This window comes from Diceros bicornis, chromosome 3 (assembly GCF_020826845.1).
Source record: "Diceros bicornis minor isolate mBicDic1 chromosome 3, mDicBic1.mat.cur, whole genome shotgun sequence".
Taxonomy (NCBI): Eukaryota; Metazoa; Chordata; class Mammalia; order Perissodactyla; family Rhinocerotidae; genus Diceros; species Diceros bicornis.
The window spans coordinates 96,065,525-96,090,476 of record NC_080742.1 but is presented as its reverse complement, the minus strand read 5'-3'; the positions used below and the strand labels follow the sequence as shown (position 1 = coordinate 96,090,476).

At 42.7% G+C, this 24,952-nt stretch overlaps 2 protein-coding genes across 2 annotated transcripts in view; both read left to right on the top strand.

Annotated features, from left to right (window-relative positions):
* Window positions 1-7,018: 7,018 nt before the first annotated feature.
* On the top strand, window positions 7,019-8,181 carry LOC131400538 (GTPase IMAP family member 7-like). Its single transcript, XM_058535252.1, has one exon. The coding sequence runs from the start codon at window positions 7,019-7,021 to the stop codon at window positions 7,913-7,915; it is 897 nt and encodes a 298-aa protein (XP_058391235.1). The 3' UTR covers window positions 7,916-8,181.
* Window positions 8,138-24,952, top strand: part of LOC131400528 (GTPase IMAP family member 1-like) — an 86,301-nt gene continuing 69,486 nt past the window's right edge. The window contains exon 1 of the mRNA XM_058535243.1: window positions 8,138-8,150. Within this exon, the coding sequence (XP_058391226.1) occupies window positions 8,138-8,150 (13 nt within the window). The remainder of the gene's footprint in view (window positions 8,151-24,952) is intronic.

Below are 24,952 nucleotides of genomic sequence, written 5' to 3'. Positions count from 1 at the left end.
GCCGCCAGTAGCGGAGCACGCACACTTAACCGCTAACCCAGCGGGCCACCCCCCTTACTGATTTTTTAACCGAGTTTCAAGAGGCACCTGACTTTGCCTTTCTCTTGCCAGAAGGAGGTTTTTTGCATCGGTTTGAGGGGTAGTGGACTGAGTGAGGAGAGGGAGGAGGGGTCTGAGACACTGTCTACCTCCTTTAGGGACCCTACTTTCTTCTCTCTCCCTCTCTCTCCCTGCACTGTGGTCTCCTTCGTGAGTTTAAGAGAATCACGGAGAAAGAAGCAGCCGGCCTGCAGCCTCAGGAGTGGATGGCATTCGGATAGACAGAGGGTCCTGGAGCTGCTCTGTGAGGAGGAGAAAGGAGCAGAGACGCAGAAACAGGTCTGATACTAGGCCTGAGCTGTGGGAATGTCTGTGTGGCCAGAGTGAGCTGGAGGGCATGCACACGAAGTTGTGGTGAGGAGCTGGCTCTGGGGTCTAGGGGCCAAAAGAGCGGTCCCGGCTTGATCTGTGGTGAAGGCTTGGCACTGGGGATGGCCCAGGGCTGAGAGGTGGGTGGCCTCTCAGCTGTGGTGAGGAAGACGCCAGCCACGGCACAGGGATCTTCACCGTGCGGGGCAGGGTCCTGCTGGGGGCCAGGAGACCTCGGTGCTCATCTCTACGGCCACCAATTTAGGATGGTCACACTGCTTGGGTCTCAGGGTCCCCATAAGTGTGAATGCTGGGCCTGAACTAGGTGTCCCTGTGCTCTCTTTCCCTATAAGATTCCAACAGATTTTATGACATTTTCTAGAGAAACTCCTAGTCCTCTTTACAAAGTCGAGCCATGTCACCCCAGCCAGGAACTCCCGCCATCCTTCTGATGAGAGAGCGATGTATCCTTGCTCCAATCCGCACCACCTCACAGACTAAGAAGGTTCCCTATTTCAGGAGCCCGCCATGTTACATCTGCTTGATATTCTCTGTGGGGGTGGGGAGGAAACAACGTGGCCCATGACTGGTTTTCTAGAACATGTAGGACACTCTGGACATTCACAGTCAGAGGAACGTCTCCAGTGAAGGCTCTGGTGTGTGGGGAAACCTAACTACTGGGGGCCTTGGTAGACACAGTCTTCCCATCACCCCACACCTTTGGAAGGTTCCTGCACTCTGTTAACCGCAACCCCTTCCGTCCTCTCCAGATCCCAGGAGCGTCCGGTGGGAGGCCAGCGTGGCTATTGCTGTATGATTGTTGGCTTTATTCAGTAACGTCAGCTCTAGAGTTCTAGACCGAGAATGGACACTGTCCAGTAAGGTTTGGTGACTTTCCAGGAAGAGAGAGTGACCAGCTTCCCCCACACCTGGTCAGCAACACTCTAGGGAGGACACAGTATTTTACCTATCAAGGGGCTTCTGGAACAAGGAGGTTAGTGCCCCCGTCTCTAAAAACTGTAGACCCCTCAATCTGTTTGTCCTCAGCTTCCTTACGTCCTTGGTGGAAACCGAGGCAGCGCTTCACCAATGACATCTCATTCCTCCTTTGGAGAGCAGGGACGGCTTCACTGAAGAGAACGGCAGCGCCAGGACTATGGGGAGGCACCTGAAGCAAACTCTACACACCTGCACTCGGCCCTCGCACCACCAGAGAGTGAGTGTGACCCTGGTACCTCACTGCCTCACCCTGGATCCTGCCCCGAGCAGCCTCACACGTTTGCCACACTTCTAGTTTTTGTCTCCAGCCGAGAAAACGGAGCAGACTCCAGCATCCTCGTCATGTTTCTCAGAAGAAAGAGAAACTCATGGAAGGGTCTTGCCCAAGATTAAGCAGCGAGATCAAGAGAGGGCACAGAAGGTACAAGGTTCTCCTGACTTCTTAGTCACAGCTCTTTCTATTATACCACAAACACACAACACAACACACAGAAACACAGAACACAACACACATATACACTCACAGACACAACACACACATACACAACACAGAAACATACACACAAATGTACATGCACAGCACACACACTAACAAACATAACACACACACCACTCACACACACACTCATAAACACAACACACATACATACATAACACATGCATACACACAAACATAACACATGCAAACATACATACACAATGTGCATACACTGAAACACACAAACACAACACAGATACATACAAAGCACACGGATACACACAAACATACATACCAACACACACATACACACAAACACATACATTCACACACACATACACTCACATACATACAAATATACCACACACAAAATACACACACACTCATAAACACAACGCGCACACACACATACATACACAACACATGCATACACACAAACATAACACACACAAACATACATGCACAACACACATACACTCACAAACACAATACACACACCAGTCACACACATATACTCACATACACACAAACATAACACATACACAAACATACATATATAACACACACAAAAAAACACAAATACACAACACCCATACACATACACAAACACACCTACACACAAACATAACACACATAGAAACATACACAAAAACATGAATACACAACACACATACATACACAAACCTAGAACCTGGCCTACTGACTCCTTGTGTAGCTCCATTCCAACACTTCCCAAAAAGGAGGCTGTGTCCCTCAAAGTATAAGATACGGGGTGGAGGAGGGGATGCTGTAAAGAGGGATTAGCTAGTCTGTAGCAACAATATAACCTGTAAGTCCAGCTGAATCTCTAAATTGCAATGTGGCTGTAAGTCACTCTGTTACGTTTTGGCCCATGATTTTCTTATATTTCAATGGCATTTTGTAGCACTACCTTTTTATTGAGTGGCTGCTATGCTCTAGGCAGTGTAAGAGACCTTAACAGAAATCATTCTATGAAAGCCTCATGACAACCCTGCACACAATCACAGGCCTGAGAAGGAACCGAGAAGAGGAGGCAGTGTACAGGGGTAAGAGGGAGCGTGGTGGAGTCACACTGTGAACTGGACCCTCTCTGCCCAATTCCTATCAGCACCAGGACCTCAGGCAAGGTTCTCAGCTTTTTTGAGCCACGGTTTCCTTGCCTATAAAATTAGAATAATTTTAGAGTGTAAGGAGTAAATATGCCTATGAAACATGCATATCAGAGTGTCTGGAATACAGTTGTACTATGTAGTGGTCACAAAGGCATACACACATCGTAAACCTTTTAATATAGAACATTTCAGACATTAACAGAAGAATAGTATAATAACCCCACATGTATCCATTGCCAAGCTTCAACATGTATCACCTCCCAGCCATTCATGTTTCATGTATATCCCAACCCACTTCTCATCACACTCCTGGATTATTTTGAAGCAAATACTAGACATCATATAATTTCCTCTGTAAATATTTTAGTATGTATATCTAAAAGATAAAGATCATTTTAAAAAACATAACCACAATATCAAAGGTACTAAACCTTTAATTTTATCATGTATCTTGTCATCAGTGTTTAGATTTCATGGATTATCTCATAATTTATTTGTAGTTTTTTTTTTGTTTGAATCAGGATGCAAAAAAAAAAATGTCCAATCAGATGATTCCAGGTTATTTTGTGCATTTCCTACCCCAAACTTTGAATCAGTCTTTTCTCCAAGAATCCCTGGTTTCTTTTGGCAGAAAATGGTACTGAAGACTACAATCTGGGCATGTCTAATAAACCCATCAAAGGCATTCTTCATTTCTGTTACACTGTTTTTGACCTCAAGCATTTATTTTTGGTTCTTAGGATTTTCATCCCTGCTTACATCTGTTCTTGCATTCTGTTTACTCATCGTTTAGAGCCTTTAGCATATTCATCATAGTTGTTTTAGATTCTTGGTCTGATAATTCCAAACATCCCTGCCATGTCTGGCTCTGGTGCTTGCTCTGTCTCTTCAAATTATAGTCATGTGCCCCATAATGATGATTCAGTCAATGACAAAACGCATGTATGACAGTGGTCCCAAAAGATTAGGATCAGAGAGCCTAGCCCATACCATCCAGGTTTGTGTAAGTACACTCTATGATGTTCCCACAATGATGAAACCGCCTAATGACACATTTCTCAGAATGCATCCCCATCGTAAATCAACACACAACTGTGCGGTTTCTGCCTTCTAGTATGCCTTGTAAATTTTTCTTGATAGCTGGACATGATGGATTCGGTAAAAGGAACTGCTGTAAATAAGCCTTTAGTGGTGTGGTGAGAACGGGGGAGGAGAAGCGTTCAGTAGTCCTATGATTACGTCTCAGTTTTAGTGAGCCTGTGCCTCTGCTGCAAACTTCATAAGTGTTTCTCAGTTTTTTCCTCCCAACTTAGGTGGGACAGGATGGCTAGAATGGACTGGAGTTGGGTTTTTCCTTCTCCTGTGTGGAAGGCTTAGAGCTGACTGGAGTTGGGTGTTTTCCTTCCCCCAGGTCATTAGGCTCTGATAAAACCCCAGCAGGCTAGGCTCTGGTTGACTAGTTTCTCCTGAGGGCAGGCCTTGTTGAGAAGAACAGAGTGCTCTGGCGTATTTCACAATGGTTCTTTTCTCCTCCCCCTGCCAGGAGCACCAGGGGATTTTTCTGATATTTGTTGTGAGAACCTGGTCAAGCATCTAGTAGTAAAACTCACATAAGTGTGGGGACCTCCCTATGAGTGGGTCCCCCTGGAGTTTTGATTCTCAAAGTCGTCCAAGCTGGGCCTCCAACAATTCGTCGATTACAGTTCCTACCCCAGCTCTGTTCCCACCTGGTTTCTGCTCATGCGTCTCTGCTCTGATCAGCTGTGGCTCCCTCTATTTGCCTGTCTGTCTCTCCAGTCCTGGAAGTAGCAGTTTGCCCTGTGTCCTCACAAGGATCTCCTAGGGATCCAAGAAGAGTTGTTCAATTTTCAGTCTGTTCAGCTTTTTACTTGTTGTTAGGATGGAGCAGTGACTTCCAAGCCCCTTACATGCAGAATAAATGGAAGTCATTATTCATCAATTTTATTCCACATTGCATCTGTATTTTCAGTTAAATTTAAGAAAGTTTTCCTCACTCTCTGGTTTTGAAAGATTTGCCTGTTTTCTTCTAATATTATATTGTTTCATTTTTTAACAATGAAATCTCTAATCCATTTGGCATATTTCTTGGGTTGATATGAGGAACGAAGCCAATTTTATGTTTTTGCAAATGATTATCCAGTTATTCTAATACTGCTCATTACAATGGCTATCTTTTCTCCACTGATATGGAGTGTTACCTTTATTATATACTAAATTTCCCCGTGCAATTGAGTGTTTGTCTGGATGTTCTATTTTCTTCCGTCGGTCTTCCCATTTGTGCACCAATACTGAAAGATGCACAATACAATATTATTTACTACCTGGCCTCCCCTTGTGTTCTTTTTCTAATTCTCATTTCTATAATTACTTTTTCTTCTATTTGCATTGACTAATTCCTCACATAGCACAGGAAAGTGAGGTGGAGATATCATGGATTTAGCAACAAACTATTTCCCCATTAAGTTGCTGGCTTTGGGGCTGAATAGATAGAGAAATAGGTAAGAAAGTATGTCTCAATTCATATTTTATGAAATGTTTTTAATGAATGGCTATTGGTGGACTATATTACTAATTTTCCTATTATTGATCCTTCCTCCTTACTCTCGTTTTCTAGAGTAAATCTCACTTGGTCATGGTGTACCATTTTTTAAAAATTTTGTTGGATTCTATTTTGCTAGTATTTTATTAGGATTTTGTATTGATATCCATAAAGGGAGATTCATCTGTAGTTTTCTTTTTTGGTACAATCTTTGTGAGCATTGCAGCTCAAAGTTACATTCACTTCTTAGAAAGAATTTTAAAGTTTGCCTTCTTTCCCTATACTCTGGGGTAATTTAAGTAGCATTGGGATTCTCTAGTCCCTGAGGGTTTAATAGAATTCTCCTGTGGAACCATCTGGGACTGATGCTGTTTTGTGGGAGCTCTTCAACACCTTTTTCTATTATTTCTTTCATGGTCATTGGTCTATTTCAATTTTATTGTCTCTACTGAGGTCAATGTTGATAAGCTATATTTACCTACAATAGATATATGTTATTTAAAGTGTAGACATTAGCTGATCTATTTTCTCACCCAATGCAGGATTATCTTCTAAAATACTGAGCCACATGACCATCAAACTCACTTCAAATTCTTTGTTACTATAGATCATAAGGGATCCATCATTGTTTCTAAATATTAGAGTATTTTTTACATGATGACATCAAACTTATCTTCCCTTTTCTGTGCAGCTTGAGAAAATAAGACTAACTCTGTTGTGTGTAGCACACGCAAATTTAAAGACGGTTTTCACATCTCTCACTGAACGGTTTTTTTCTGTCCATGTCAATACTCCCCATAGTGGGTCAGCTATATAAGATATAGTTGCACTCCCTCCTCTGACATAGTTATTATTAGACTTCTTTCTGTATGTGTCCAGATTGTTAATGCTTTTTGAGAGCACTCTCTCATGGGATAGAATGCTAGTTGCTTCCATCAGGATTCCTCATATTTTTAAATTAATTTTGTTATTGAGGTAATGTTGGTTTATAACATTATACAAATTTCAGGTGTACATCATTATATTTTGACTTCTGTGTAGACTACATCGAGTTCACCACCAAAAGGCTAGTTGCCATCTGTCACCGTCCTCAGATTTGATATCTTAAAAAAACAAACTCGGATCTGTTCTAGAACAAAATATATATTACACAAACGGAAAAAATAGTAAAATGCCAGATTTAAAATTGTAAACACTGCTTTCATCACAGCAGCGTAAGAGGGGAACGCCACGGAAACTAGAAGAATAAGTACGACATCAGGGAGAGTGTCCTCAGTGATAAACCTTACCTGGCTTAGAGACTCGGAGTGACTTATATATTCGGGGCGATAAGAAACAAGGAAAAGAAGGGTGGGGAGTGGTTTCAACTTATCTAAATAAACTGTTTTTCTTTCCTTTTTGAACCATAGTTAAGTTGCCTACACTCCAGAGCCTCTTGATATGAACACGGCTGACTCTCAGGACAACGCTCTGAGGATTGTTCTGGTAGGGAAAACTGGAAGTAGGAAAAGTGCAACAGCAAACACCATCCTTGGGGCAGAAGTATTTGCTTCTAAACTTTCTGTCCACGCTGTTACCAAGACCTGTCAAAAAGCATCCTGGGAATGCAACGGGAGGGATCTTCTTGTTGTTGACACCCCAGGGCTCTTTGACACCAAGCAGAGCCAGCAGACGACCTGTAGAGAAATCAGCAAGTGTGTCCTCTCCTCCTGCCACGGGCCTCACGCCATCGTCATGGTTCTGCAGTTGGGCCGCTACACAGAGGAAGAGCAGAAAACCGTTGCATTGATCAAGGCTGTCTTTGGGAAGGCAGCCATGAAGCACATGATCATCTTGTTCACTAGCAAAGATAGTTTGGAGGATCAGAGCCTAAGTCACTTTATAGCAGCGGCGGATGTGAAGCTAAGAAACATCGTCCAGGAGTGTGGGAACCGCTGCTGCGCCTTCAACAACAGAGCAGACGAAGCTGAGAAGGAAGCTCAAGTGCAGGAGCTGGAGGAGCTGGTGGAGAAAATAGTGCAGAACAGCGGAGGGGCTTACTTTTCGGATGCCATATACAAGGACGCAGAGGAAAGGCGGAAACGACGGGCAGAGGTCCTGAAGAAAATCTACGCTGATCAATTAGAAAAGGAAACTCAAAGAGTGGAAGAGGAGTGTGCTCAGGCGTGCAGGAAGACCATGCAGGAAAAAGAGGAAAAAATTAAATTACTGAAGATGAAATATGATGAAAAACTAAGAAGTGTAAGGGAGGAGGCCGAGAAGAATATCTTCAGCCAAATTTTTGATGGAATTATGAAGTTGCTTTTAAAAGTATATCATTTGTTCAAGAAGCCATAATTTTTTCTAAATTTATCATGATTCGTTCAGCATCTCTCCAGCTCGCTCCCTACTATTTTCCAGGCCTGCCCTTCCCCATAAATACCAACAAATTTAAGAAACTGCAAAATTCCTATGCTTGAGCAGTAATTCATTGTACATGGTTTAAAGACTCTAATATGAGGAATTTCAAGACCAAAATGCATCCTCTATTGAGTGTTAGCACCACCTGTGAAGCGCATTATGTCGGCCCCTCGTGAGTTTTTTGCACCTGTCAGTGAAGCATCAGATTCCTCCAGTGGCATTGCTCTGTGGCTTGTGGAGATCTGCGAATTGACCAAATCTCTTGTTTTTCTCCTTCTCTTTCTTTTTCTAGGTGCTAACTTAAAATTCCCCAGACTATAAAATAAAATAGCTTCTGTACCGGATATTTCCCTTTTCCCCCTGCAGATCCACTCTCTACCCATCTCCATCCTTCTCTTGCCCTGCCAGTCTGACCTGTAGGGACCACACCAGTGGATTCCATTGTCCTCTGACTTCTGCTTGAGCTCTGCCCATGGGGAGGTCCGCAGAGGATCTGTGGAGCTGGGAGAAGTAGACTAGGGTATTTTATCTCCTGGATCCCTCTCTGCCTGGTCATATCTGACCAGCTGCTACCCTCAACTGGAGGTCTGGCCACAGGCACCAGTGGCTCTCAGATCTGCACAGTAAAATAGTTCCTGTGTAGGAGACTCTTCACGCCAGGCCTGTGCTGTGTCTGCAGCACAACTTTTGACTGTTTCCAGGGATTGCAACTTGACCTGAGAAGGAGCCTCATTTTTCAAAAATGCCCCAATCTGGTGATTAGGGTAAGAGGACAAGCTATAAGAGGTAGCCATAAAATAAAGAGACTAATTCTCTTTTAGGGTTCTTAACTCCAAATTCAATGCCACCTGAAGAGTTCCAGATACATTGTGAGAAGAGGAAAAGGTGTTAGAATGAACACCTTAGCTCAAAGGGGGCAAATTTAACTGATAGTAAATTTGACCAAAAAAAAAAAATCTTGTTAAAATAAAGGAATAGTTGAATATGGATGCGTAGTCTCTGGTATGTTTCTTAAAACATTGGTCTTATTTACAATAGGTCTACATTTATAGAAAAACTTAAAGGAATCAAATATTTAAAGGATTTAATTTGGGAAATAGCAAGAAAGTATTTCTTCCCGTGGGAATAATAGTGTCATTGCTTTCTTTGATACCTGAAATTCAATAATTTTATTTACTTATCTTTTTTTATCCATTCATCTATATTTTCAAATTTATTGGCATAATTTTATTCATAGAATTCTCTTAAAAATTTTAAATTTCCTTTGAATATAAAATTGTATTCCTTTTTTTAATGCCTAGTATTTTTATTGTGTTCACTCTCTTCTTGATTTTGATCAGTATTAGGAGAACTTTACTAGTCATTCTGAAAAATCAGCTTTAGTTTTTAAATTTTGACTTTCACTCATTTGTGCTCTTTTCCGTTTCATTAATTTCTGTTCCCATCTTTATTGTTTCCTTTCTTCTATGTTCTTTGGTTTTACTCTGTTGTTCTTTTTTCTAACTCTTTATTTTCAAATATATGTATTTAAGATTATGAATTTCCCTCTAAATACTACTGTAGCTTAGTCCAAAAGTTTTGATTGTTTTTGTTGTTATTCAGTTCCAAGTATAGTTTTATTCATTAAGGGAATTACAAACTCCTCTGATTTCTAATAAAATGTGAATTCCCTCTACTCTGTTTTCAGATATATCTTTAAAATTTCAGTGGGAAGTTTACAATTTAGCAGAAGAAATAAAGGTAGTTTAAGGGCATAATCAGGGTTGAAGGGGCTGGGAGAGGCCCTGGTGGGGGAGGGGAACACTGGCTTATTTACACATGACACTGACTTGGACTTCACAGGTGACCTAACTCTAGTGTCCTCCCTTCAGCCTTTCCTGGTAAGGGTGGGGGCAGGGTGGTGTGCAGGAAGTGGGGAGAGGGGGGATTCAAGTCTGAGATTCTCAGGGCCACCAGCAGGCCCCTGCTACCTGAAGAGCTATCACCTACCTTTTCACCTGCCCATCCCCTGAAATACAGCCCAGCTACCTGGCTTCCTCCTCCTATCCTCTTTTAGCCCTCAATTTCTGTTCCATTCATTTGGGCTGTTAAATGTACTACTATTTTACTTTATCCTCCATTTATGTCATGTGGATGAGTCTCATCCACCCAACTAGACTGAGATCTTCTCTTACAAACACTATTGCATGGAGTTGAACACATAGAAGGTGCTCCACGAAGAGCTGTATTATGGAATAAGATAAAATGGGATAAATGGAAAGGGAAGGGAAAAGATGGGTTGGATGGAGACAATGCTGTCTGTGAGAAATAAAGGCATGACTTTATGCTGACCACTGCCAGGACCAACATGCTCGTGACGTCTCTTTTGTGTTTGACACCATGGCCTCAGTGTCCTCTATGAGATATAAACGCGTGGACAAAGGGGATCCATGGGCAAAAAATTATAAGGTGAGAAATTCTGGTCTTGAGAGTGGATCCTTTTCTTTGGGCTGCCCCACTGCACCCACACCACATCCCTCCCCACCGCAGTCCAACCAGGACCCCTTCCCCAGCACACAGGTCCCACCACCTCCTCTTCACTCACCACTCCAGTTCCCCACAGCTTCTCGAACTGAGGTCCAAGTGATGTATTAAGGTCCCTTCTTGTCCTCAACATCCAAGTTTTTCTGACCAAAGCCTCAGACCCTCAGGACCAGGCTCCCTCTATCTTCCAGAGCCACCTTGTTCATCAGAAGGGCTACCTCAGATGTGCTAAGAAGACACCATTAACGGTTCCATGGCCTCTTTCTTTGGGAACCAGGACACCAAAAGGGAGCTTGTTAGCTCTGGGCCTTCAGAGGTGGAGAGTGGAGATGAGGCATTGCCATTAGGAATAGAAGCAGAGAAAGGGGGATGAAAAGATAAACTGGACATTCTAGAGAGTTCTCCCAAGGTCTGCTCCTGGTCACAGGCTAAGATGTGAGAGTTCTCTCTACAAAGCCACAGGACACATTCTACAACGTCCTATTCCACGGTCAATGGTATTCTCTCTAGCTCCTAAAAATGACTGTAATTATATAAAATTCCTTATAATTTAGGTTACTTTCTCTGGGGTTTGGGATCCACAGATTACCATGTGGCCCAAGATGGTGAAGATGGTGATGAACATCAGCAACGTCATCACCATCGTCTTTATCATCTTCCTGCTTCTCCTCCTCCATGAAGCAACTTATATTTGTGAAAATTCTTATCTCCATTGTTCTAATTGTCCTTCCCAGATCCCTGTGATGTGGTCCAAATAGATACGAAACTTTCTCTTAAAGTATTAGGAAACTGAGGATTGACTGAGATACTAGGGTCATACAGTTAGTTATGGAGTTGATATATAATCCAGGCTTCTGTTTTTCATATGTTCTCGTTAATTCTCCAGAAAAAGAAAACTGTTCTTCTCAATGATCTTTGCAACGAGACATCCTAAGGCCGGGAAACAAAATGACATTGACAAGCTAGAACCCTGCACTAAAACCAGCTGGATAATTATTTTGAAAATTCTTAAATGATAGTTCTTCCAAAGTAAATTTAGAAAAACAGACTGGAGGTGTTCTAAATAGGATCATTTCAGTAGAAAATAATCTGGAGCTTTTGGGTGAGCTAAAACTCAATATGAACCAATGATGTAAAAAAGTTGTCACCAAAAATAAGGCTTGTGAACTCAGGCTATATTAACGGAAGTCGGGGCTCAACGGGAAGTAATACTCCCAACTCTCTCCAAGATGACCAGACAACACAGAGAAACACATCACCAATTCCAGGGACCAGGTTCTGGAGGGTATTGACAATCAGGGGAGTGTAGCAAAGAATATTAAAGTCGTGTGCAAAATAATCATACAGAAAATAGTGAAGAAACTGAGTACAAGTTTCAAGAAGAAGCTACTTGGCAATTATGCAGATCTGAAGAAATTCGCCGTCTATTGATCTGCAAAGCAGAAAACAGACAAATGGACACATATTTCAGGATTTCTTCACCGTAAAGGAAAATCTAAATGAGGCCTTTAGAACTGGAAGAGGGTGCCATCGGCGAGAGAAGAGTAGAGTTTGAACAGAGAGCTTACAAAGCTTGATGATTTTAACCATGTGTGAAAAGACGTCAGGGCTTATGTAGGAGCGTGATATAAATGACCGCTAATGTGCTTTCCCATTTTACTACTTTATGATTTCAGTCTAGCAGTAAGTCATCTACAGTATTAGGACAATACAGGAATTTATGCGGGATTTCAGAGCCAAATCTTTTAATCTTCCCCTTCACCCCCGAAAGTATCTACTCGACAAATCTGCTCCAGTGCTTTCATATCTAACTCTTAGGAAATCACTCATTTAGGGTTTTTTTAATTATGACTCCACAGAACCCCTGGGTTGGCACACTTGAAACTATTTACTAACATGCTGAGACATGGTTGTAGGGAATGGGGCATGGGTCTGAGGGGGAGAGAGGAACCGGCTTGAGAAAGTGAACGCACAGGAGGAGGTCAGGTCTGGATCTGTGCTGAGTGACAGGAGAGCCACCTCGCCCACATTGCCCCACGGAGACCTCGTGCAGGCATCACCGCCACCAGGCAGTCTTGACCTGTAGGGTTGAGGGTTGAGCAGTGAGATGTGGGGTGGGGAAAATTGTGCAATATAGCCCCCTCTGACTATTAAGGATTTCATTCTCTGGTCTCCCAGTGGTATTTGCCCAGTTTTGCCCATATTTTCAGTATTTCCCCACTTTCACACTGTGCCATTTCATGAGGCGCAGATGGGAAATGGAAAGAGCAAGTACAGTTTTTACGTGGTTAAACAAAAGTAAAAACAAAAACAAACACATACCAGAGACACCGTTATTTCCCAAACCTCCAGTAGGCAGCAATCTCCCAGAAACTTGACGGACAGATTCCCCCCCAAGCTCCCAACACGAACAATTACTGGTGCACATTTACCAAACTATGCCACCTATTTAGCATGCTCGCCCACAACCCGAGCTCAGGCCATTCTAGCGCGCACCTTCAGCTCAGGCTGAAACACAAAGTAAGGGCAAAAAAACATGTTCCAACTAAGTGGTCATTTTGCTTGCTCACGAGAGAGTCAAAAGTGCTCACTGCTGTGCCTGCTGTGAATGAGGCCCTGGTGTGGGTTTGTAGACTCAGAGGAAAACCCTCCTGCTTCCCACTCAGGCCAGCACCAGACTAAGCGGGTCTTCAGGGCAAGGTTCAGCAAGATCTCGGTGGTGAGATCTCTCCTCGTCCCAGCCTGCCCCTCCAACCCATTCTGAGCGCCATCACACGTACAGGGTAGAGGACGGGGGCCAACCTTCCGACTCTAACCTGTGAAGTGACGACAGCATTGTGTGACGAGGAAGGCAAAGGTGGAGGAGGTGAGACAGGGGGTGACCGTGGCGGAGACAGGAGGCAGTGTTGCCGTGCACACAGGGAAGTCTACAACCAGCGGTCTTCTCATCATTTGAGCCGGTTATTGGAAATGGGCCAACACCGACTGTAGAACACAGACTTCCTGGGGATGTGCTGAGATGCGCATGATCAAAAACCCATGTCCTATATTTAATCAAACAAACAGAGACACTGCAAACAGTCCCCACCTGTCCACTCTGTAAGCTACATTGTAACAACTCACCCCTGGGCATCATTCCCTGCTTCGGTTTCGATGCTCTGGGTTTGCGAGCTGTCTTTTTAGTGTGTGCACAACAAACTTTTATTAATTACTGCTTCGGTGATTCATTGGTTTTACTTCTGTTATTTCTGAACTTTCGACAATACCTAATAAAGGGGTACAGACTTGGGTGAATGATGGAGAACGTGTGTAGAGAAGAGATGTTTGATTGCAAGGGGGAGAACTGCAGACAGCAGCAGACACTGTTCAAGCCTGGCAGTGGCCCTGGGGGTGGAGCACGCTGACGCTCGATTCCTCTATTCCTGTCCAGCTCTCATGGCAGCATTTGCTCCCACCACTGGCGCTGAGGAACGAGCAAGAATACAAGGATATTCCAGTGCATCGTCTGGTTGCGGGAGGGAGAAAAGGACTCGGAATACCAGGAAGGGGCTGTGGACACCCTGCGTCGGGGTTATTTTGTGCCAAGAGTAGATAAAGCTGACTTTTTACACTTAAATGTCTCCAACTCAACACTTCTCTGTGAACCTAGGAGTCAAAACCCCAGGACCAGAGGGCTCTTACTGATATTGCCCTGACAGGGCTCTTATTCCAAGCCTCCCAGATTTGGCACTGTCCCTCCCCTGGTCTGGTCCCTATCGATGATCTCCCATTAGGGACCGCTTGTCCTCTGAACCAGCCCTGCAGAGTTACAACCACCTTCCATCCAGCCCTCTGAGACTCGAGTCAGCCTTGACGGGTTGGTGGGCCTGGGCTGGCGCTAAGCGGTGAGCAGGGCTCTCGCGCTCATGGGGAAGGCCAGAAATACTGGGGAGCTTTAAGGTCATAGTAGGAAGAGACCTTAGATCGCCTGCCACAACCCTCATTTTAACCATAAAACAAGTGACGTTCGGGGCTTTATGAGTCTCGCGTAAGGCCGTAAAACACAGTGGCAGCCTCATGCCCACAACCTTCATCTTCTGCCCTCAGACCCACGTTCTTTCCACTCTGCTTGTGTATTAATGGGGAAACAAGTGCCAGGCGACAATGGGAAAGTCCAGTACCGACGGGCTTACAGGGGAAAGCCAGCACCACTGCTCAAACAGAAGAGTCCTAATGTTACTAACGTGGTCACGTGGTACTGTGTATGGTAACCCACAAAGAGGGTGAGAACTCATGTGTTAGTGGGAAGAGGCAGAGATGACTTTAGGGGAAGGCTAACAAGAAAAGTCCCTATGTATTTTAGTGGGTGGTCTAGTGGTTAAGATCCGGCAGTCTCGCCGCCGCTGCCAGGGTTCGTTTCCTGGTTGGGGAACCACACCACTTGTCTGTCTCTTGTCACACTGTGGCAGCTGCGTGTTGTTGTGATGCTGAAAGCTATGCCGCCAGCATTTCAAACACCAGCAGGGTCACCCATGTTGGACAGGTTTCAGCAGGGCTTCCAGATAAAGACAGAATAGGAAAGAGGACCTGGTCACCCACTTCCAAAAAATTGGCCATGAAACCCCTATGAATAGAAGGAGAGCATTGTACGACAGAGCGCTGGAAGGTGAGAGGATGGCGCAAAAAGACCGGGCAGGGTTCTGTTCTGCTGTGCACTGGGATGCCGGGAGCTGGAATCAACTACACAGCACTAATAACAACAACATATATTTTAATGCAGTAGAACAAAGGCTTTTGTAGTTAATACACTCCCCTTTGTTAACGTCAATACAATTCTCTTGTAGGAATTCAGATTCCTGTCACTGTGTGAGACTGTCTTGTGGCCACTGAGTCATACTTATAGGAAAAGGGGGCCTTGCAACCATCTCTGACCAGCCTAGCCTAATGGTCTGCCTACAGCCTTAAATTTCTCCATTTCTCGGAAAAGGAAATCATTGCTTAGTCTCCAGATGAAATTAACTTCTGAAGCAAATTCCTCCATAAATGTGCTAAACTCAGAAAAGCCTGAAAGTATGAGAAGCTGGGAATGGGCTGGAGGCTGGCCACCACGGGGTGTACGTGTGTGTGCGTGTGCGTGTGCACACACGTGTACTTTGGTTGGAGCATTCAAGTCTCTGAGGAGGAGTCCAGAGTGGCCTTTCCAGAAAAGCCAGTGCCTCTGCTCTACTCTGTGAGCTTCAGTTCTGGAATGTGTCAGGACTCCAAGCCAGGATTGAGGGAAGAGTGTTCTCGTAAGGTTGGTGCTTAGCTTCCCTGATTTAGCGGGGTAAGGCACTGGGACCAGGGTTGTTAAAAGGACATTGTGCGAGAAAGAGAGAAAGGAAATGAAGTGGAAGAGAGGGACACAGACTAAGAGTGGTAAGTCAAACACACAGTTTGGGGGATAGGAGAGGGGAGAGAAGGGGAGAGAAGGGGACGTTTACGTCGGGAGAAGGAAACTAAGCCATGGGGCCGGCCCCCTAGCTCGCATTTTTTTTTTTAATTTTTTGTTTATTGCAGTAACATTGGTTTATAACATTGTATAAATTTCAGGTGTACATCATTATACTTCTATTTCTGCATAGAACATCATCTTCACCACCCAAATACTAATTACAACACATCACCATACACATGTGCCGAATTATCCCTTGTGCCCTCCTCCCTCCCCGCTTCCCCTCTGGTAACCATCAATACAATCTCTGTCTCTATGTGTTTGTTTATTGTTGTTATTATCTACTACTTAATGAAGGAAATCATACGGTATTTGACCTTCTCCCTCTGACTTATTTCACTTTGCATAATACCCTCAATGTCCATCCATGTTGTCACAAATGGCTGGATTTCATCGTTTCTTCTGGCTGAGTAGTATTCCATTGTGTATATATACCACATCTTCATTACCCATTCGTCCCTTGATGGGCACTTAGGTTGCTTCCAAGTCTTGGCTATTGTGAATAACGCTGCAGTGAACACAGGGGTGCATGTGTCTTTACGCATTGGTGTTTTCAAGTTCTTTGGATAAATACCCAGTAATGGAATAGCTGGATCATATGGTAGTTCTATCCTTGATTTTTTGAGGAATCTCCATACTGTTTTCCATAGTGGCTGCACCAGTTTGCACTCCCACCAGCAGTGTATGAGAGTTCCCTTCTCTCCACATCCTCTCCAACACATGTTGTTTCCTGTCTTGTTAATTATAGCCATTCTGACGGGTGTGAGGTGATATCTCATTGTGGTTTTGATTTGCATTTCCCTGATAGTTAATGATTTTGAACATATTTTCATGCGTCTGTTGGTCATCTGTAAATCTTCTTTGGAGAAATGTCTGTTCAGGTCTTTTGCCCATTTTTTAATTGGGTTGGTAGTTTTTTTGTTGTTGAGATGCATGAGTTCTTTATATATTTTGGAGATTAAGCCCTTATCAGATGTATGGTTTGCAAATATCTTCTCCCAATTGTTAGGTTGTCTTTTCGTTTTGTTGATGGTTTCCTTTGCTGTGCAGAAGCTTTTTAGTTTGATGTAGTCCCATTTGTTTATTTTTTCTATTGTTTCTTTTGCCCGGTCAGACATGGTGCTTGAAAATATGTTGCTAAGACTGATGTCGAAGAGCGTACTGCCTATGTTTTCCTCTAGAGTTTCATAGTTTCAGGTCTTACATTCAAGTCTTTAATCCATTTGGAGTTAATTTTTGTGTATGGTGTAAGGTAAGGGTCTACTTTCATTTCTTTGCATGTGGCTATCCAGTTTTCCCAACACCATTTGTTGAAGAGACTTTCTTTTCTCCGTTGTATGTTCTTGGCTCCTTTGTCAAAGATTAGCTGTCCATAGATGTGTGGGTTTATTTCTGGGCTTTCTATTCTATTCCATTGATCTGTGTGTCTGTTTTTGTGCCAGTACCATGCTGTTTTGGTTACTATAGCTTTGTAGTATATTTTGAAATCAGGGAGTGTGATACCTCCAGCTTTGTTTTTTTTCCTCAGGATTCCTTTAGCTATTCGGGGACTTTTGTTGTTCCATATAAATTTTAGGATTCTTTGTTCTATTTCTGTGAAAAATGTTGTTGGAACTTTGATAGGGATTGCATTGAATCTATAGATTGCTTTAGGAAGTATGGACATCTTAACTATGTTAATTCTTCCAATCCAAGAGCACGGAATATCTTTCCATTTCTTTGTGTCTTCTTCAATTTCTTTCAGCAATGTTTTATAGTTTTCCGTGTACGGCTCTTTCACCTCTTTGGTTAAGTTTATTCCTAGGTATTTTATTCTTTTTGTTGCAATTGTAAATGGGATGGCATTCTTAATTTCTCTTTCTTCTACTTCCTTGTTAGTGTAAAGAAATGCAACTGATTTTTTATGTTGATTTTGTATCCTGCAACTTTACCATATTCGTTTATTACTTCTACAAGTTTTCTGGTGGATTCTTTAGGGTTTTCTATATATAAAATCATGTCATCTGCAAATAGCGACAGTTTCACTTCTTCCTTTCCAATTTGGATCCCTTTTATTTCTTTCTCTTGCCTGATTGCTCTGGCTAGGACTTCCAGTACTATGTTAAATAGGAGTGGTGACAGTGGGCATCCTTGTCTGGTTCCTGTTCTTAGAGGGATAGCTTTCAGTTTTTCACCATTGAGGATGATATTAGCTGTGGGTTTGTCATATATGGTCTTTATTATGTTGAGGTACTTTCCTTCTATACCCATTTTATTCAGAGTTTTCATCATAAATGGATGCTGTATCTTGTCAAATGCTTTCTCTGCATCTATTGAGATGATCATGTGATTTTTATTCTTCATTTTATTAATGTGGTGTATTACGTTGATTGATTTGCGAATGTTAAACCATCCCTGCATACCTGGAACAAATCCCACTTGATCGTGGTGTATAATCTTTTTAACATATTGTTGTATGCGATTTGCTAGTATTTTGTTGAGCATCTTTGCATCGATGTTGATCAGTGACATTGGCCTGTAATTTTCTTTTTTTGTGTTGCCCTTGTCTGGTTTTGGTATCATGGTAATGTCGGCTTCGTAGAATGAGTTAGGGAGCTTCCCCCCCTCCTCAATTTTTTGGAAGAGTTTGAGAAGGATAGGTATTAAGTCTTCTTTGAATGTTTGGTAGAATTCACCAGGGAAGCCGTCTGGTCCTAGACTTTTATTTTTGGGGAGGTTTGTGATTACTCTTTCGATCTCCTTACTGGTGATTGGTCTATTCAAATTCTCTACTTCTTCTTGATCCAGTTTTGGAAGGTTGTATGATTCTAAGAATTGATCCATTTCTTCCAGATTGTCGAATTGGTTGGCATATAGCTTTTCATAGTATTCTCCTATAATCTTTTGTATTTCTGAAGTCTCTGTTGTAATTTCTCCTCTTTCATTTCTGATTTTACTTATTTGTGCTTTCTCTCTTTTTTTCTTGGTGAGTGTAGCTAACGGTTTGTCAATTTTGTTGATCTTTTCAAAGAGCCAGCTCTTGGTTTTATTAATTTTTTCTATTGTTTTTTTGATCTCTATTTCATTTATTTCTGCTCTGATTTTTATTATTTCCCTTCTTCTACTGATTTTGGGCTTTGTTTGTTCTTCTTTTTCCAGTTGCTTTAGGTGCATTGTTAGATTGTTTATTTGAGATTTTTCTTGTTTGTTGAGATAGGCCTGTATGGCTATAAACTTCCCTCTTAGACCACTTTTGCTGTATCCCATAAATTCTGGCATGTCGTATTTTCATTTTCATTTGTCTCCAGGTATTTTTTGATTTCTTCTTTGATTTCTTTGTTGACCCAGTCGTTGTTCAGCAGCATTTTGTTTAATCTCCATGTATTAGTGGCTTTTCTGATTTTCTTCCTATAGGTGATTTCTAGTTTCCTACCGTTGTGGTCAGAAAAGATGGTTGGTATTATTTCAATCTTCTTAAATTTATGGAGCCTTGTTTTGTGGCCTAATATGTGATCAATCCTGGAGAATGTTCCATGTGCATTTGAAAAGAAAGTGTATTCTTCGGTTTTTGGATGGAATGCTCTGTATATATCTACTAGGTCCATCTGTTCTAGTGTATCATTTAAGGCCAATGTTTCCTTATTGATCTTCTGTTTGGATGATCTATCCGTTGGTGTAAGTGGAGTGTTAAAGTCCCCTACTATTATTGTGTTACTGTCTATTTCTGTTTTTATGACTGTTAATAATTGCTTTATATATTTAGGTGCACCTACATTGGGTGTGTAGATGTTTACAAGTGTTATATCCTCTTGTTGGATTGTTCCCTTGATCATTATGTAATGCCCTTCTTTGTCTCTTTTTACAGTTTTTGTTTTAAAGTCTATTTTGTCTGATATGAGTACTGCTACCTCGGCTTTCTTTTCATTGCCATTTGCATGGAGTATCTTTTCTCATCCCTTCACTTTCAGTTTGTGAGTGTCTTTAGGTCCGAAGTGTGTCTCTTGTATGCAGCATACATACAAGTCTTGTTTTTTTATCCAATCAGCCACCCTATGCCTTTTAATTGGAGCATTTAGTCCATTGACGTTTAAAGTAGCTATTGATAAGTATGTACTTACTGCCATTTTTTAACTTTTTTCTTCTCAGTGTTTTCATAGTCCTTCTCTGTTCCTTTCTTCTTCTATACAGAATTGATGGTCTCTTTAGTTTGACCTCTGTCTGAAAGCTCTACTCTTTAACTGCCCTCCTCCCTCCTTTTACGTTTTTGATATCATATCTGACCTCTTTTTTGTGCATTTGTATCCATTACCCTCTTATCATGGAAATAGATAACTTTTCCTATTTGTGGTCTTCTCTTTTCCCCTTAAATCAGTCCCTTTAACATTTCTTGTAGCACTGCTTTCTTGATGACAACCTCCTTTAATTTTTGCTTGTCTGGGAAATTTTGGATCCTTCCTTCCATTTTAATGATAACCTTGCTGAGCAGAGTATTCTTGGCTGTAAGTTTTTTCCTTTTAGCACTTTAAATATATCATCCCATTCTCTTCTAGCCTGTAAGGTTTCTGCTGAGAAGTCAGCTGATAGCCTTATGGGGTTTCTGTTGTATGTAACTTGACTTTCTCTTGCGGCTTTTAGGATTCTCTCTTTATCTTTAATTCTGGACATTTTGATTATGATGTGTCTTGGTGTGGGCCTCTTTGGGTTCACCTTGTTTTGGTCTCTCTGTGCTTCCTGTACCTGGATGTCTGTTTCCTTCATTAGGTTAGGGAAGTTTTCATCTATTATTTCTTGAAATAGATTCTCTGCCCATTTGTCTCACTCTTCTCCTTCCAGGACACCTATAACATGGATGTTAGTGCGCTTGATGTTGTCCCAGAGGTCCCTTAGACTGTCCTCACTTTTTTAAATTCTTTTCTCTTTTACCTGTTCAGCTTGGGTAATTTCTTCTAGTCTTTCGTCCAGCTCACAGATCCGTTCTTGTGTATCCTCTACTCTGCTTTTGAGTCCCTCTAGTGAATTTTTAATTTCCAGTATTGTATTCTTCATTTCTGATTGGTTCTTTTTTATATCTTCCATTTCTTTGTTGACATTCTCACTGAGTTCATCTATTCTTCTCCCTAGATCAGTGAGCATCCTTAACAATCTTAGTTTGAACTCTCTGTCAGGTAGGTTGCTCATTTCTGTTTCACTAAGTTCCTTTTCTGGGGTTTTGTCCTGTTCCCTTACTTGGAATGAATTCTTTTGCCTCCTCATTTTGCCTCTTTCCCTGTGCTTGTGTCTACGTATTAGGTAGGTCAGCTACGTCTCCTGCTCTTGGATCAGTGACCTTATGTACGTGATGGCTTAGGAGGCATGCAGTGTGTTTCCCTCAGTTCTCAAAGTTCCAGGGGTGACCCCTATGTGGGCTACGTGTGTCCTTCTGTTGTAGCCTGTTTGCTTTCCCTGTAGGTGCCCAGGGAGGCCAAGTTATGCTGCTGGCCAGCTGTTGTAATGCTTAGCTGCTTGTAGTTGTTGTGGGCCCTTCAGTCTCTTTATCAGGTGTGGGGAGCCCCAGCATAGTTGGCTGCAAGTTCTAATACCACATTTACATTGCAGTATTTCTTTAAAGTGAGTAGGCCCCCAGCGTGGCAGGTTGTTAGGCTCAGGGCCTTACAATGCCTATAAGCCTCCAGCCTTTAGGTCTCTTGTCAGCTCTTTGAGGATTGCAGCTGGGTGGGGCTGGCCTCAGGCACGGGAACACCCAATTGTTTCAGGCTTTGGAAGGTGGGGCAAACCCCCTATGTGGGTCTTTGAGCAGCACAAGTCTTCTGTAGTTGACAAGCCCTGCTGCCCACAGGTCCACAAACACAGTCAACACAGTCCTGCCTCATGTGCGCGCCCCGACCTCCCGAAGTGGACCCAATCTCTCCACGGCGGGAGCCCTGCACACTCCACACTGCCCCACACTCTCCACCCGCTCCTTGTGCACGCCCTGCCCCACTGAAGTCGTCTCAGTCGCCAGGCTGCAGAGAATCCAGTCACCAATCTATGCAGGCCCACAAGTTGCCTGAGGGCTTGTTGTTGGGTGAGGCCAGTCTCTAGGGTGGGCTGCCTGCCCTGGCTCAGCTGGATTAAATCAGTGCTCTAGCCAGTGGGGCAGACCCTGGGCTAGCAGGCCTCAGGGAGAACTCCAATGGAGTCTGTGTCAGCACGCCCACACCAGGCCACAACAATGGCCGCCGCCAATGTCCCAGTCCCTGGAGAGGTCTCACCTCTCACCGAGATGCACTCAGGGCCTATTAGGTGAGTCTCTTTTCACCAAAGCACTGTGCGTGTTTCTTTCTGGTGATTTTAGGTTGCTTTCTAAAACGGGTGTGTTTGCATGTGGGCCCTTTAAGAGCCGGTTTTAATTTCTTTGTGAACCAGCTTTTCTGGGGGTACTCCCCAATGTTTTAGTAGCAGGCAAAGTCAGATATTATGCCACTTGTCTTGATTGTGGTGGGTCCACAAAATGCCCCCAGCGGGGGCGCTCCCCGCCTCAGGGCCCCGCTCCTCCAGGGAGGCTGCGTACCTGTGGGCTGCTCCCGGGCGGCCGTGAAGCTGGCAGTTTGTGAAGGCGGCATTTTTCCTCTCCAGAAGGGAGTTTCTGCCTCTTCTACCTCAGTTAGGATTGTCTGTTGTTGCAGGAGTTCCTCTTATCCAGTTTTCAGTTGTCTCAGGGGTAATTTTTCCGCGAGTTGTTGTAAATTGGCTGTGTCCGCGGGAGGAGGTGAGTTCAGAGTCTGCCTACGCAGCCATCTTGACTTCCTTCTCCTCCCTAGCTTGCTTTCTAAAGGTAACAACCTGGGCTAGGCTGGTGGCACAAGTGGTTAAGTGCGCACGCTCTGCTGCGGTGGCCCCAGGTTCCTCGGTTCGGATCTCGGGCATGCACTGATGCATTGCTTGGGAAGCCGTGCTGTGGCGGCGTCCTATATAAAGTGGAGAAAGATGGGCACGGATGTTAGCCCAGGGCCAGTCTTCCTCAGCAAAAAAAGAGGAGGATTCGCAGATGTTAGCACAGGGCTGATCTCCTCACAAAAAAAGAAAAAAGAAAACTTATCAACCAATGTAATTATACAAGAGAAAGCAATAAAGGGTATATTTGTGAAATAGGGGTGTAAAGTATGATTACTTGTAACTAATGCAAGTTGCAAGATAAACCTAGAAACCCCAAGATATTTGAAAGGAAATTAAAAACTATTTTTCTACATGAAATAAGATGTAATGCTCTAATGATGGACACAGAAACTGCCAGACATTTTCCCAAAATGTTGTGACATTTTACACTCTCACCAACAATGCAGAGTTCTGGTTGTTCCACATCCTCACTTGCTGTCTGTCTGTATTTTTTATTTTTTCTTCCAGCTTTATTGAGTTATAATTGACAAACAAAACCATACATATTTAAAGTGTACAGCATGATGATTTGATATATGTAAACTTTGTGAAATGATTATCACAATCAAATTAATGAACACACCCATCCCCTCACAGAGTTACCTTATTTGTGTGTGCGGTGAGAACAGGTAAGATCTGCTGACTTAGCAAATTTCAAGTATGCAGTACATATGAGAACTATAGTCACCCTGCTGTTCATTACATCCCCAGAACTTATTCACCTTATAACTGAAAGCTTTTACCCTTCCACCAGCATCTCCCCATCTCCCTAAACCCCCAGCCCCTGGTAATCACCATTCTACTCTCTGTTTCCATGAGTTCCACTTTTTTGGGGGGATCCCACATACAAGTGAGATTATACAGTATTTGTGTTTGTCTAACTTATTTCACTTAGCATAATGTCCTAAGTTTCACCCATGTTGTTGCAAATAGCAGGATTTCCTTTTTTCTCATGGCTGACTACTATTCCATTGTTTACACCTACCACATCTTCTTTATCCACCCATCCATTGACAGATGCTTGGACTGTTTCCATATCTTGGCTGTTGTGAATAATGCTGCAATGAACGTGAGAGGGCAGGTATCTCCTCAAGAAACTGATTTCATTTCCCTTGCATGTATACCCAGGAGAGGGATTGCTGGATCATATGGTAGTCCTACTTTTAATTTTTTAAGAAAACTCCATCTTGTTTTCCATAGTGGGTGTACCAATTTACATTCCCACCAACAGTGTGAATTCTCCACATCCTCGCCAACACTTGTTATCTCGTCTTTTTGATAATATCTCTTGTCTTTTGTCATACCTAATAGGTGTGAGGTGATATTCCATTGTGACTTTGATTTGCATTCCTCTGATAATTAGTGATGTTGAGCACCTTGTCATGTACCTGTTGGTTATTTGTATCTCTTCTTTGGAAAAATATCTATTCAGATCCTTTGCCCAGTTTTTAATTAGGTTATTTGTCAGGATACTTATACTATCCAGTAGCTTTCTTTTATACACCAAAAATATTATTTTGGTATTCAGAAAAGCAATGTTTTAAGTTTTTTGTATTCTAAAATGATAGTTTTTCTTATAGATAGGTGCTTTACTGAATTTTGAACATAGTTTAGAAAATTGGTGGGCTTTGGGTTTGATGTGTATTGCATTACATCTGTTTTACATACAAAACAATAAGAAATAGGTTGTTAGTGTTTTGAGTTAGAATGTTTTCTCTTCAGGAACAGATTACTGATATTAAGCAGGAGTGGCCCCTATTGTATTGTTCTTTTAGCACACTTAAGAGACTGCACAGTAAAGGATCTGGAAGAATACAAAACTAAGTGATAATCATGTGTGACAAGCTGGTGGCGTTCACCCAGGTGCCATGGCTCCATGGCATCTCCCAGCCTCCCTTATCATGCAGTCAGGGCCTTGTGATCACTCCTCATCAGTGGTCTGGGAGAGAAAGGACATGCGTCACTACTATTCTGGGATAGTTAAAGGCAATATAAGTTTCATAGTCTCCTTCCCTCTGCTGTGGTGATTGTCATATAAATAAGGCAAAGAGCATTTGAGTGATTTCAACTTTAACTCTTGGGTT